This window comes from Myotis yumanensis, unplaced genomic scaffold, assembly GCF_028538775.1.
Source record: "Myotis yumanensis isolate MYYU_CA2020_CCGP unplaced genomic scaffold, mMyoYum1.0.hap1 SCAF_9, whole genome shotgun sequence".
NCBI classification, from domain to species: domain Eukaryota; kingdom Metazoa; phylum Chordata; class Mammalia; order Chiroptera; family Vespertilionidae; genus Myotis; species Myotis yumanensis.
Window position 1 is genome coordinate 7,445,569 of NW_027223760.1, and position 14,206 is coordinate 7,459,774.

General features: G+C 39.0%; 1 protein-coding gene across 1 annotated transcript; it reads right to left on the reverse strand.

Moving 5' to 3' along the window:
* Positions 1-11,331: 11,331 nt before the first annotated feature.
* SMIM30 (small integral membrane protein 30) lies at positions 11,332-13,412 on the reverse strand. Its single transcript, XM_070424962.1, has 3 exons — positions 13,371-13,412; positions 12,901-12,994; positions 11,332-12,470 (listed from the first exon to the last, which is right to left on the reverse strand). Exon 3 carries the CDS (start codon positions 12,423-12,425, stop codon positions 12,246-12,248), a length of 180 nt encoding a protein of 59 aa, XP_070281063.1. The 5' UTR covers positions 12,426-12,470; positions 12,901-12,994; positions 13,371-13,412; the 3' UTR covers positions 11,332-12,245.
* Positions 13,413-14,206: the final 794 nt, after the last annotated feature.

The window sequence follows — 14,206 nt, forward strand, 5'->3', positions numbered from 1 at the left end:
TAAGTTTAAAAAATTTGGCTCTCAAAAGAAATTTCAATTGTTGTACTCTTGATATTTGGCTCTGTTGACTAATGAGTTTGCCGACCACTGACTTAGGAGATTTATGTGTGAACAGATTGCTATGAGAAATGTCTAAGATTTTGCTGCCTATGATTTCTTCTAGGATATTTATGTTTTCAGAACTTGCATTTAAGTCTTTTATCCATTTTGAGTTTATTCTTGTGTATGGTGTAAGTTGGTGGTCTAGTTTCATTTTTTTGCACCTATCTTTCCAATTTTTCCAACACCAATGTGAAGAGACAGTCTTGACTCCATTGTATGCTCTTGCCTCCTTTGTCAAATGTTAATTGAACATAATGTCTTGGGTCAATTTCTGGGGTCTCTGTTCTGTCCCATTGATCTATATATCTGTTCTTGTGCCAGTACCTGGCTGTTTTGAGCAGAGTGGCTTTGTAATATAACTTGACATTTGGTATTGTGATTCTTCCAATTTTGTTCTTCTTTCTCAAGATTGCTGTGGCTTTTTGGGACTTTTTTGATTCCATATAAATTTTTGGAGAGTTTTTTCTAGGTCTGGATATTTTAATAGGGATTGAATTTATAGATTGCTTTGGGTGGTATGGACATTTTAATGATGTTGATTCTACCAATCCATGAACACGGTACATTCTTCTACTTGTTTATATCTTCCTCTATCTCTTAGTTTTCCAAGTACAGGTGTTTACCTCCTTTGTTAAGTTTATTCATAGATATCTTAATTTTTTTTGTTGTTGCAATGGTAAATGGGATTTTTTTGTTTTTTTAGATTCTCTTTCTGAGAGTTCATTATTGGTGTGTAAAAATGCCTTGGATTTTTGTGGGTTAATTTTATATTCTGCTACATTGCTGAATTTATTTATTAAATTGATTAGTTTTGTGATGAAGTCTTTGGGGTTTTCAATGTACAATATCATGTCATCTGCGAATAATGAGAGTTTCACTACCTGCATTCCAATTTGGATGTCTTTTTTTTCTTCTTCCTGTTTGATCACTATGGCTAACAGTTCCAGTACTATGTTGAACAGAAGTGGTGAAAGTTGGCATCCCTGTGTTGTTCCTGTTTTTAGGGGAAATGGTTTAGTTTTTGCCCATTCAGTATGATGTTGCCTGTAGGGTTGTCATAAAGGCTTTTATTATGTTGAGGTTGATCCCTCTATTCTCACTTTGCTGAGAGTTTTTATCAAAAATGGGTATTGAATTTTGTCGAATACTATTTCTGCATCAATTGATATGATCATGTGGTTTTTATCTCTCAGTTTGTTTATGCGATGTATCATATTTATTGACTTGTGGATATTGTAACAGCCTTTCTTGCCTGCAATAAATTGCACTTGGTCATGGTGTATGATCTTCCTAATGTACTGCTGGATCTGATTTGCTAGAATTTTGTTGAGGATTTTAGCATCTATGTTCATCATGGTTATTAGCCTGTAATTCTTTTTCTTTGTAGTGTCTTTGTCTCGTTTTGTGATTAGGGTAATGCAGCCTTCATAGAAAGAGATTGGAAGTATTCCTTCCTCTTGAATTTTTTGGAATACTTTGAGGATGATAGGTGTTAATTCATTTTTAAATGTTTGGTAAAACTCCCTTGTGAAGCCATCCATATCAGGCCTTTTGTTTGCTGGGATTTTATTATTATTATTATTATTATTATTATTACTGCTTAAATTTCATCAGTAGTTATTAATCTATTCAAGTTTTCTGATTCTTCCTAATTGAGTTTTGGAAGATTGTATTTTTCTATGAATATGTCCATTTGTTCAAGGTTGTCCAGTTTCTTGAAATAGAGTTGCTCACAGTATTTTTTTTTTTTAAATATATTTTATTGATTTTTTTACAGAGAGGAAGGGAGAGAGATAGAGAGTTAGAAACATCAATGAGAGAGAAACATCGATCAGCTGCCTCCTGCACACCTCCTACCGGGGATGTGCCCGCAACCCAGGTACATGCCCTTGACCAGAATCGAACCCGGGACCCCTCAGTCCGCAGGCCGACGCTCTATCCACTGAGCCAAACTGGTTTCGGCACTCACAGTATTTTTTTTATGACCCTTTGTATCTCTGTGGTGTTAGTTGTTACTTCAATTCTTTAGTTTCTGATTTTGTTTATTTGGGTCCTCTTCTTTGTTTCCTGGTGAGTCTGGCTAGAGGTTCATCAATATTGTTTATCCTTTCAAAGAACCAGCTCTTGGGTTTATTGATCTTTTGGTCTCTAGGTCTCTTATTTCTGCTCTGATCTTTATTATTCCTTTCCTTCCACTTACTCTGGGCTTTTCTTTTTGCTCTCTTTCTAATTATCTAAGTTGTATGGTTAGATACATTATTATAATTTTTCTTGTTTTTTGAAGTAAGCCTGTAGTGCCTCAACTAGGAGTTAAGAGGGAGGACGAAGAGGCAAGGCACAGAGAACTTTCAGGACAGTAAAACTATTGTGTAATGAACTGTAATGGTGAATACATGTCATTATACATTTGTCCAAATTCACACAATGTATACCAAAAGTGAATCTTAATGTAATCTATGGTCTTATGAAATTTTTTTCCATCCTTTCACTCTCATCCTGCTTAATTAAGTCTTTTGTCCTGAGGTGGGTCTCTTATAGACAGTATATAGCTGGGTTATGTTTTTACATCCATTCAGCTACCCTATATCTTTTGATTGGAGCATTTAATCCTTTTACATTTAATGTTATTATTAATAGGTACTTCTGTAGTGCCATTTTAATTCTTTATGCCTATGTTTCTCTCTCTGTATTTGTTCTTCTCATTAGAGTAGTCCATTTAGCATTCCTTGTAGTGCTGGTTTGGTGGTGAAAATCTCCTTTAGCCTTAAAAAAAAAAATCTGGCCAAAACCGGTTTGGCTCAGTGGATAGAGCGTCAGCCTGCGGACTGAAAGGTCCCAGGTTCAATTCCGGTCAAGGGCATGTACCTGGGTTGCGGGCACATCCCCAGTAGGAGATGTGCAGGAGGCAGCTGATCGATGTTTCTCTCTCATCGATGTTTCTAACTCTCTATCTCTCTCCCTTTCTCTCTGTAAAAAATCAATAAAAATATATTTTAAAAAAATCTGTGCAGCCTTTTATTTCACCATATATTTTGAATGCTATCCTTGCTAGATATAGTAATCTTTGGTTCAGATCCTAGCTTTTCAATACCTTGAGTACTTTATGCCATTCCCTTCTATCCTGTAGAGTTTCTGTTGAGAAATCAGCTGTCAGCCTTATGGGAGCTCCTTTGATGGAAACGAACTGCTTTTCTCTTATTGTCTTTAAGAATATATATTTGTCTTTAATTTTCGGCATTTTAATTATGATGTTTCTGGGTGTAGGCCTGTTTGGGTTCTTCTTGGTTGGGACTCTCTGTGCCTCCTGAACTTGTGTGACTTTTTCCTTCACCAGGTTAAGGAAGTTTCTTGCCATTATTTCTTTGAACACTTGTCTCTTTCTTGCTCACTTTCTCCTCCTTCCGGCACACAATATTGCAAATATTGTTACATTTCATGTTGTCATACAGTTCCCTTAAGCTGTCCTTGTGTTTTTTTAACTGTTTTTTTCTTTTTGGTTCTCTGATTTTCTACCCTGTCTTCTAATTTACTGATCTGATTGATCCTCAGCTTCCCCTAATCTGCTGTGTATTCCTTCCACTGTGTTCTTTATTAGTGCTATGTCATTCTTCATAGTTACTATGTCTTTGCTCATGCTCTTTAGTACTTTTGACATCATTATTCTGACCTCTATGTATGATAAATTTCTTATCTCCATTTTACTTAGCGCTTCTTCTGGAGACTTCTCTTGCTTTTTGGTTTGTGGTCTTTTTCTTTTCTCCCCATTTTGGCTGCCTGTTTATGTTTGTGACTATTTATTAGGTAGATCTACTATGACTCCCAATCTCTAGTGTAGCAAAGTGCTGTTTTGACTAATTAGATCAAGCAAAGTCTCAAAGCCTCCAGAGTCCTGCCTCTGCCTGCAGACTGATTGTATTCAGTCTTGAGTAGCCTCAGGCAATTGTCCACTAGCAGCAAGAGGTTTTCCAACAGGGTGGGGAAATTGCTTCTGCCTGGGAGCTGTTATTTTCAGTCTCTTAATGGGTCCCAGAAACTCAACAAGGTGGAGCAAGGGGTTTTCCAATAGAGTGGGGCAACTGTCTTCCCCCCAGGGCAAAAACTGCCCACATAGAAAAGTCTGGTGGAGAAAGATGTCCTCCACAGTGTAAGGGAATGACTCAGCACAGGAAACCAGGGTGTCTGCCTTCCGAACTCAAACCTGCCTTCCAAGCTCTAACCCCAGAGCCCTCAACCCTGGCTTCTGCTCACACACCTCCAGTCCATTCTGCCCTACCTCTGCTGGAACCTAAACTGAGTGGCTGCACATGAAATTTTGTGAGTTGACCCTTTAAGAGGGTGACTGTATTTCCAGCCATCTCTCTTTGGCAGACAGCAACCTTACTGCTTTTTTTACAGCCAGATGTTATGTGTGCGCCTCTCAGTTCTGGTGCTCTGGACTGGGTGGCTCAGTGGGAAGCTCACACAGCTGAGATACTTCTCAGGAACTTCAACTGCTGTCTATAGGAGCCTGGCCTGTCCTTTCACGCTTCTACCCTTCCTACCAGTCTCTATGCAGTCTTCTCTCTCTCTCCTTGTTTATCAGGGTTCTCTTATGCTAGTCTTCACTTGCTTATTCAATACAGTTTTTTTGTATTTTAGTTGTAATTCCAGTTTGTTCTTGGGAGAGTGTTTGTGTAGCATCCACTTACTCCACCGCCAATTTTATCCCTTTTTCAAAACCAGTTCTTTGAATGTTTGGTAAAATTCACCTGTGAAGCTGTACAATCCAGGTCTTTTGTTTGCTGGGAGTTTTTTGATTGCTGCTTTAATTTTACTAGTTGTTATTGGTCTATTCAGAGTTTCTGATTATTCCTGTTAGTTTTGGAAGATTGTATATTTCTAAGAATTCCTCATTTCTTCCAGATTGTCCAATTTCTAGGTAGTTGGTTTTAATATTTTTCTTAGAATCCTTTGTAATTATGTAGTCAGTTGTTACTTCCCTTCTTTCATTTCTGATTTTATTTATTTGGGTCCTCTCTGTTTTTTTTCTTGATGAGTCTTGAGAAATGTTTGTCAATCTTATCTTTTCAAAGAACTAGCTATTGGTTTAATTGATCTTTTGTAATTTCTTAGACTCTATTTTATTAATTTATACTCTGTTCTCTCTTATTACTTTTCTCCTACTCATTTTGGACTTTGTTTATTGTTATTTCTCTAGTTCTTTTAAATGTAGTTAGATTGTTTATTGAAGATTTTTATTTTTTCTTGAGGTAGCCCTGTAATGCTATGGATTTCCCTCTTAAGAGTGCTTCTGCAGTGTCCCTTGATTTTGGATTGTTGTGTTCTCATTTTCATTTGTGCCCAAGTATTTTTTATTTCTTCCTTGATCTCGTTATTAAGTCATTCATTGTTTAATTTGTTATTTAGCGTCCATGTGTTTTTCTGTTGTTGTTTTTTTTGTTATTGATTTCTAGTTTTATACCATTATGCCCAGAAAATATGCTTGATATGATTTCAATCTCCTTACATGTATTGAGTCTTGTTTGTGTCTTAGCATGTGTCTATTCTGGGGAATGTTCCATGTACACTTGAAAAGAATGTATATTCTGTTGCTTTGAGGTGAAATGCTCTGAAAATATAAATTAAAATCCATCTGATGTATGTGTCACTGTTTTCTGTTGATTTTCTGTCTCGAAGATCTAGCCATTGATAATGGGGTGCTAAAATCCCCTAGAATGACTGTATTACTCTCAACCTCTCCCTTTATGTCTATCAAGATTTACTTTATATATTTAGAAGCTCCTCTGTTGGGTGCATAAATGTTTACAAGACATAATTTTGCATGAGGTTTCTGGTTTGGTTCCTGGTTGGGGTGCATGTGGGAGGTGGCCAATCAATGTATCTCTCTGACATAGATGTTTCTCTCTCTCTCTCTCCCCCTTCCTCTCTCTCTAAAAAGCAACAACAACAACAACAACAACAAAAAACAACACAAAAATATATCCTCAGGTGAGGATTAAAAAAACAATAAAAAATAATTAACCATCTTGTATATAAAATTCATAATTTCACTTCAGATTATCAACTGCCAACTAATATCTTCAAAATTTTAATCACCCACATATAATGGATTCATTGGAAATATTCATGAGAGGAATATTGTAGCTCTGATATTACAATAAATGAGATATCAAACCACATTCTAGTATTTTGCTGCAGTCATCTTTTTCTGGTCTTTTGCATTTAGATGTTAGTTGTATATTACTTAATCACAGACATGATTTAGAAAAATTATGTTACTAAAAATTAGAAAAAATTTATATATGCTATTCTGCACACATAGTTATTGATTTGGCCCTGTTTATAGAATAAAACGTCTGTCTGGGCCCAGCTGGTGTGGGTCAGTGGTTTAGTGTCGACCTATGAACTTGGAGGTCACAGTGTAATTCCAGTCAGAGAATATGCTTGAGTTGAGGCTTGATCCCCAGTAGGGGGTGTGCAGGAAGCAGCCAATCAATGATTCTCTCATCATTGATGTTTCTCTCTCTCTCTCCCGCCCTTTCTTCCTCTCCGAAGTCAATAAAAATATATTTTAAAGTAAAATACAGCATTCCCAAAGATTATTGAAAGAACAAAAACAAACAAACAAAACATCTGTCTGGGATTACTAAATCAAAATAGAGGCTTCCTCTTCATTTCCCACCATAGGAAACAAACATTAAATACATTTTATATTGTTTATATCTTTTATAACTTCTAATGAGAAAAGATTTGTCAGTCTATGGACCAGATTTGCAATTTTCTTGAATAGGCAGAACAAAATTCCTTACATCTTGACCTGAGCAGTTGCTGCTAAGCTTTCGTTATGTCACTTAGGAAAGACCCATGGTTGAACACGTTAGGAATTACTAAAACAGAATCAAGCAATTCTCTTTTCCCTCAAGAGACTCAGGTACAAATTAAAAGACTTGGGGAAACTTTAGAGAAGCCCAATTTTCTTTTCTTCACAGATGCCTTTGAGTTTCAGCAATTTGTAAGCCTATGGTGGGGGGAAAACCATGGTAAAGAAAACAGACTCAGGGAAAATGTCAAAATTAAAATATAATGAACTATTTAATCTGAGATTTGTTTGTGTAACTTTCTAAAGATGCCCTCTTTAAATAAAAAAAATTAATGCTAGAATTAATATCAATAATATCCAATGCCAAGCCTTTCACATTCATTATTGTATGCATTCCTCATCTATCTATGAGGTAGGTACGGTTATTTTCCCCATTTAGCAAACAGAGAGACAGAAATTTAAAAAAAGTGGCTTGAAGCTGTGGAACCTGGTTATCAAGGTATGTTGGATTCCAGGGCTTTGGCCCTTAAGCCCTATTGTGATACTGACACCCTTGTAATAACCTGGTTGTTATTTAACAGGAAAGGAGTGGAAGGGGAGACTAATAGTATAGGCATGCCATTTGTTCAGCTTTGCTAAAACGCTGCATTTATCACTCCAACTCTGTTCTCAGCTCATTGAAGGGGGAAAGGGGCTGGACAAAGGCAGTTTAGAGGCATGCCCAATAAGGTCTGAGTGACATGGGAAAATACTTGCCCATTAACCACACCTGGAAACAGGTAATTGGGCAGATGGGCCTGGCCACAGCAAGCTCTCAAAATCTAAACATATAAACTTCTAGACAAAAGAAGTTCCCTCTTTCGACTCCAGGGTGAGGGGCCCTCCCGTGACCCTGCTGCAGGGGCTGTGCTCCACTGTGCCCACGTGGTGCATGGCCACTTGAGCTCCACACATGGACTGATGGACTTTAATCTGGCCTGAATGCTAAACCACCGGCCGCAACATGGAACGGGAAGTCTGGACATTGGCTCTCTTTCTGGCTCTGCTGAACTTCCAGCTGCCCCTCTGTCGGGATTGGGTTAGGGGAAATGAGACATTGCAACCCGAGAAATGGAACTCATGTCAACAAAGCTTTCTTTCACATCCCATCCTCCCAGGGGGGCTTCTGAAAATGCTTCTTTCAGTGGCTCCCCAAGAACTTTGCTCCCCCAAACAACAGGGGCGTTTTACTCTCCGGCATCAATACCACCAGAGACTGATGTGAATCAATGGGAGATGGCTCTTATGCAGATAATTCTCCTCCCTTCATCATGTGCTGCAGGCTATGAGCTACAGGCTATGCAGATTTTTGGATGGGCACCAACTTTCCTACAGCCAAAGTTGGAAATGGCACTTGACAAGGCTCTGCAGAGCTTAGAAAGCCTAAGAGGGCAAAGGTGCAGGTGATGTGTAGCTTCTAAGATTTCCTGGATGTGGCTGATTCCTTTTAGTACATTTGGTATCACATTAGTTTGCTGCCACTTGCAGTCTCTATTCTGAGACAAAATATGAATACAGCCCATTTTTTTAGACTTCATCTGCACTCCTGAATTCTTGCTAGTCATACCCCTTAGTTGAGTTTATTGGGTAAAGACAGAAATAAATAATACACTGGATGGGTGAAGAGAGGAGGGCAGATGTGGGAGACCACAGGACAAAGGTGTGTGGGTGAAATACTTTGAATTCATCATTTACCTCCAAAGATTTCACTCTTTAAATATGCACTGAGACCTCTGCTTCCAGGAAGATGGGTTAGACATCTTTTTTTTATTTCTCCCACTAAATACAGCTAAAAATCCTGACATTATGTATAAAACAAATGTAAAAAGATCCTTAAAGGTGAAAAGAAGGCAGACAGTCTAGGACCTCCAGACCAGAAAAAAGACATGGTGTGAATTTTCTGAGTTTTCATTTTGCCTCATAAATCTCTGACTAGGAACTGGAGAAGCTGGTGACCCAGAAGTGTCAATGGGCTCAGACATGGCCATGGGAGTCCGGACATCCACTCTTACCACAGTGTATAAAGAAAAGCCAAATGGAAAATTTAGAACTGAAAATACAACAGCAGAATCAGTGAACTCAAGGAGAGAAGACTAGAAATTACCCAATCTGAACAGAAGCCTAAAATCAATCAATTTTTCGATTGATCAATCAATCTATATTGAGCCCTGGGGAGGAGTGGAACTGTAACAGAAGATTTAATAATTGGGTCACTGGAGTCCCAGAAGAAAAGGAGAAATGAATGGTGCTGAAAAATAAAAAAATAATGGCTGAAAATTACCTAAATTTGGGAAAAGACATAAACCTATAGGTTCAAGAACCAGAATGAACCCCAAACAGTATAAGCCCCAAATAAGACACATCACAGTTAACCTTCTGAAAATTAAGGACAGTGAAAAAGTCTTAAAAGCAGTATTAGTCTTCTGCCTTTTTAACTGGATTCACCGGAGTTAACATATACGAAGCATTTACTAGACATCTACAAATTATGCTGTTGGGGGACATTTGTTTGTCCCATTTTCTCCGACACTGCTCCAACAGCAGGTGTTATTCCTCAGAGCAAATCAAGGAATTTCAGGATTGGAACAACCTCAAAGAAGGAAATACAAGAGCAGAAATTTGCAATTGGGGATTTTTGGATGGGCTTCAGTTCTGTGAATTCCTTAAAATTAATTTTAAAATGCCAGCATCCATGTGCCTTTTCTCAGAAAATGAGCATATGTTTTGTCAGATTCTCAAAGGAGCTGGTGGCCCCATAAAGGTTAAGAGCCACTGTAAGAGTTTCTGTTCTTTTCAGGCAAAACCATGTAATCCAACTTAGATGAGAAAAGAGACTAAAAATAGAGAAGGCATTTCCCATCATAATTCCTGAATGCCTCCTCAGGATAATTCTCTACTTTTAAGAGTAAAATAGGAAAACAGCAGTTTCCTAATTCTTCCTAGGCACTTTTGGAAATACATGCCATTAAAGCATGTTTACCTGTAGTCCTAGTTTGAACATTTAAATAGTATCTAGAGATGACTCAGTGACCAATGCAGTGATTTAAAATGTACTTTAGGTTTGATTCCTCCCAATGCCAACTGAAAAGTTCAGACATACAAGCGGCAGCAGCCTTTCCACCTACATTCGTACCCACAGACTAGTTTATGAGACAGGACAAACATATACAGCTGCATTCCTTTTTCTATCTTAACAAAAAAAGGCATATAAAATTAAGTTTTATAATTACATGATGTGTAACTGCCAATTTATTTGAACAAAACATGTTAGTGTTTTCTGTTGAAAAAACAGCTACGACAAAAACAGATCCATTCGGTTTTTATGTTGTCTTTGTAGCGTGTCTGTCCCTCACTCCTTGTACCCGCCAACAAATCCCTCATTAGCCAGGTCAGCTAACACCTGCAGAAATGCACTGTAAACAGAATCTTAAGGTTGCTGCTGGTTTTCTGACCAAAATTAGGGCTTCCAATTATCACCTGGAGAGCTGGGGGTTAGATAATGCATTATTTTAGGAAAAACTTGACTACCTGCTTCCAATAAGAACTAAAGCAGTTTGATTTACTCATATTATTCTACACTGGGTGCAGCTAGAGTCAAAGGCATCACTGGGTGCGCTTGTTAAACACAGAATTCCGGGCTTCAACCTACAATGACTCCAACACAACCGTGAGAGGGACCTGGGAATGTAGTTTTATCGAGTGCATTGGGTGATCTGTGGACTCAAACTGGTTAGATCAATCTTCTTAAAACTTAAATTGCACACAAATTATCCTGGGCTCTGAAACACGTACAGATTCTGATCCAACTGGTCTGAAGGAGGCCTGAGGTTCTGTATTTCTAACAAGTCCCCAGGTAATAATGCTGGTTTGGGAAAGTAGCAAGGTCATCGAGCTGGTGTGTAAATCAGGATAAGCCACTATAGTTTCCTTCTGTATCTGTGGATTCTCTACCAACGACCTCTCCTAGCTTGATTATGCACATTTCTAGTTTTTCACTGATTGTGTCTCTATAAACAAAAATAGACACCATGCCCAGCCAGCATGGCTCAGTGGTTGAGCGTTGACCTATGAACCAGGAGGTGATTGTTCAATTCGGGTTGCGGGCTCGATCCCCAGTGTGGGGCATGTAGGAGGAAGCCAATCAATGATTCTCTCTTATCATTGATGTTTCTCTCTCCCTCTCCCTTCCTCTCTGAAATCAACAAAAATATATTTAAAAAAAGACACTGTACATTAACTTATAATGGGTTTATATTTAATACTAGTAGCCCTGCACAGGAATCCGTGCACCAGTAGCTCTTCAGCAGCTCGCTGCCTCCCTCCAGCTCTGGGCCCACCGCCCCGCCCCCCCCTCATAGCTTGCTTCCCTGCCCGCTCCTGGAGTTCTCCACTGCCTGCTTGTAGCTCTGCCCATAGCTCTGCCCTCTTGTAGCTCACTGCCCTACCCTGCTGCTGACCTGTGATCCAGTTGTTCCTTGGGGTCGGTCATTATGTAACAACTATTTGCATATTACATCTTTATTATATAGGATACTATTTCTCACCAAGAGTCTGGTAGCCAATTAATATAAAGGCTTTATTTTTTTACATTCAATCTCTTCCCTATTTTAATGTCAATACAAAGTATTTTTTTTTACATTAAATCTTTTCTCCATTTCAATGTCAGATACACTAATACAGTTTTAACTACTTTCCCCCCAAAGAAATAAAAGTTTTAAGTTTTGACTGACTATATTTAATATCTAAGTACAATATTAACTTGGGAGATAACAAAACAAAAATATAAAAAAACATAGAGAAAAGACTCCTCAACAATGCAGGAGGCAGTAATTACAACCGAATAGTGGCTACTTCCTAGGATTCTAGGCAAGAGTTTCCTTCTTTCAATTTCATGTGCTTTGAGAATTTTTGAGATTATTAAATATTATTTATGCAAATTTCAGCCATCTTACTTCTTTGACCCTCTTTCTAACTAGCAAATAAATTATAGACTGCATTTTTCATTGCATTAATTGTTGTGAAAAAGAATTTTTTTCCATTTAACATATATCAATTTATTCCCGTTTATAGGGAAACTTAAGAATGTAAAACTACCCTATGTACTGTTTCTTGGGAACTTGCAGACACCAAAGCTCAGTTTTTAACCCGAATAGCTCAAATGTTTTCAGGGCAAAATTACCCTATGTACTGTTTCTTTGGAACTTTCAGACACCAAAGCTCAGTTTTTAACGGGAATAGCTCAAATGTTTTCAGGGCAAGGCTTGATTCGGGAGGCCCTCCAAAGTCACACCTCTCCATTTCTCTTTCGTGCATAAACCCCCAAACAAGCACAGATGCCTGTAATGCAGAGAACCACACCTAAGAAAAGAGCGATTGCATCTCCAGCTTCTACGGCTTCAACAGCAGGCAGCACCAAGAGCAGGGAAAGGAGGACTATGAACAGCTGTGCTGAAACCGAGGTCATGATGTTGGGGCCTTGAGATGGCTGGATCTTGAGAGCTGAAGGTTTCTAGAAATTAAACATGGAAACAAAGAGGAACCATTAAAATTCCTACCCTTTTCAACGACAATATGGATACATGACAAACATAGCCTTTCAAGTTTACATTTCAGACACATATTCTCATTTCCCCACGAAAAAAACAGAGGGAAGTAAACGATACTTAAAGATGATCACTTGAGGCTAAGCTCCCCTTCTTATGATAACTGACTCCAGCGATTCTCCACACTGTAGATGCCAACACCGAACAAACTGGACAGCAGAGCATAATTAAGAACAAATAGAAAACCCACAAAACACTCACTTGGAAATTTAAAATATCCTAGTTAGTAAAAAAATTACATGTTCAAAGGGTTTCTCCCATCCAGGAAATGCAGACAAATCTGGTAAAAGTCACACAACATAAAACTCTGACGTTGTGGGAATTAGGAAGACTTACCAAAGAATGGATATCTGTGTAACTCTACGGGACTTGAAACACCCTCTTCCTGGCGTTCGGAATGCGGAGGCTAAGAGGTTCCACGTGACAGCGCCTATTATCAGAAAAAGATGGGGAAAATTTAAAAATTACTCATTCTTCTTCTTCTTATTAAATTGTTACTTTAAGGGTGCAGCTACAGTCAGTGCAGAGCAGGGAGGCTGTACGGAAGTGGGGGGAAAGCGTAGAGAGAATGAACAAGCTAGAGAAAATAGTTTGTTCAAGCACGGGTGGGAGACTTAAGGTTGGTTAGTTCGCCCATTCGGGAAAAACTAAAAATAAATCGAAGCGACAGACAAGTGCGTTCCAGGAATTAACGTTAAACTTTTAAAAAAGAATCCCTGCTTTGGCCCGGCAGGGTGTAGATCTGCCCCGCTGTGCAAATACACTGGGGAAACCTAAGGATCCTTTGGGGAGAATTCTCACATTACCTTCCAGGAAGCAGCCATTACAGGAGGCGCGGAGGGCGGCTGGCCGAACTACATTTCCCACAATCCCCGCGGCTGCGACTCCCAGGATGCACCAGCTCCCCCCTCTGGCTACGGAAAGGGGCGGGAGAAGGAGCGGCCACGCTCTGCTGGGAAGAAGGGGAGCGAGTTTCCCGGGGTTTCCCGCCCGCGTCCCAGTGTTTTACTGGCAAAGTGACTAGTGCATTTGTACGAAAGCTACTTAAAAGCAGGAACAGAGCATGACAGCAGCGGTTGTTCCCCCCTGTCCGCTGGAGTGAAGGCAGCCGCACGCAGAAATCCCGAGCAGAGCCCTCGGTTTCGTATACTTTTAAACGAGCGGCTCCCAACAGTTTTGAAATCCTAAGAATGAACTATTTGCATATGTAAGATATAACCCTTCTGAGTCCAATATCTGCCAAGGCCTTACTGTGCCTCTCCAGTCACCGAGTCTTCTTAACTCTAATGTACTTATATGCATGCATACAAATCCTTCGGTTGATCTCTTACCCCCCTCTCTCAACCGAAGGACTTGTATGCATGCATATAAGCATAACCTATGGACATAAGACACTGGGGGGTAGGGGAGGCCGGGGGATTGTCAAGGGTGGGAAAAAAAAAGGACACATATGTAATACCCTTTGTAATACTTTAAGCAATAAAAAATAAATAAATAAATAAATAAATAAATAAATAAATAAATACAGTTAAAAAACAAACAAACAAACAGAAAACTCTAATGTACTGACTCCCTCGGGCTATAAGTTACCGAAGTGGGTTAGGGATGCAGCCACTGCCCTATCTGCAGGCCAGTCTCAGCA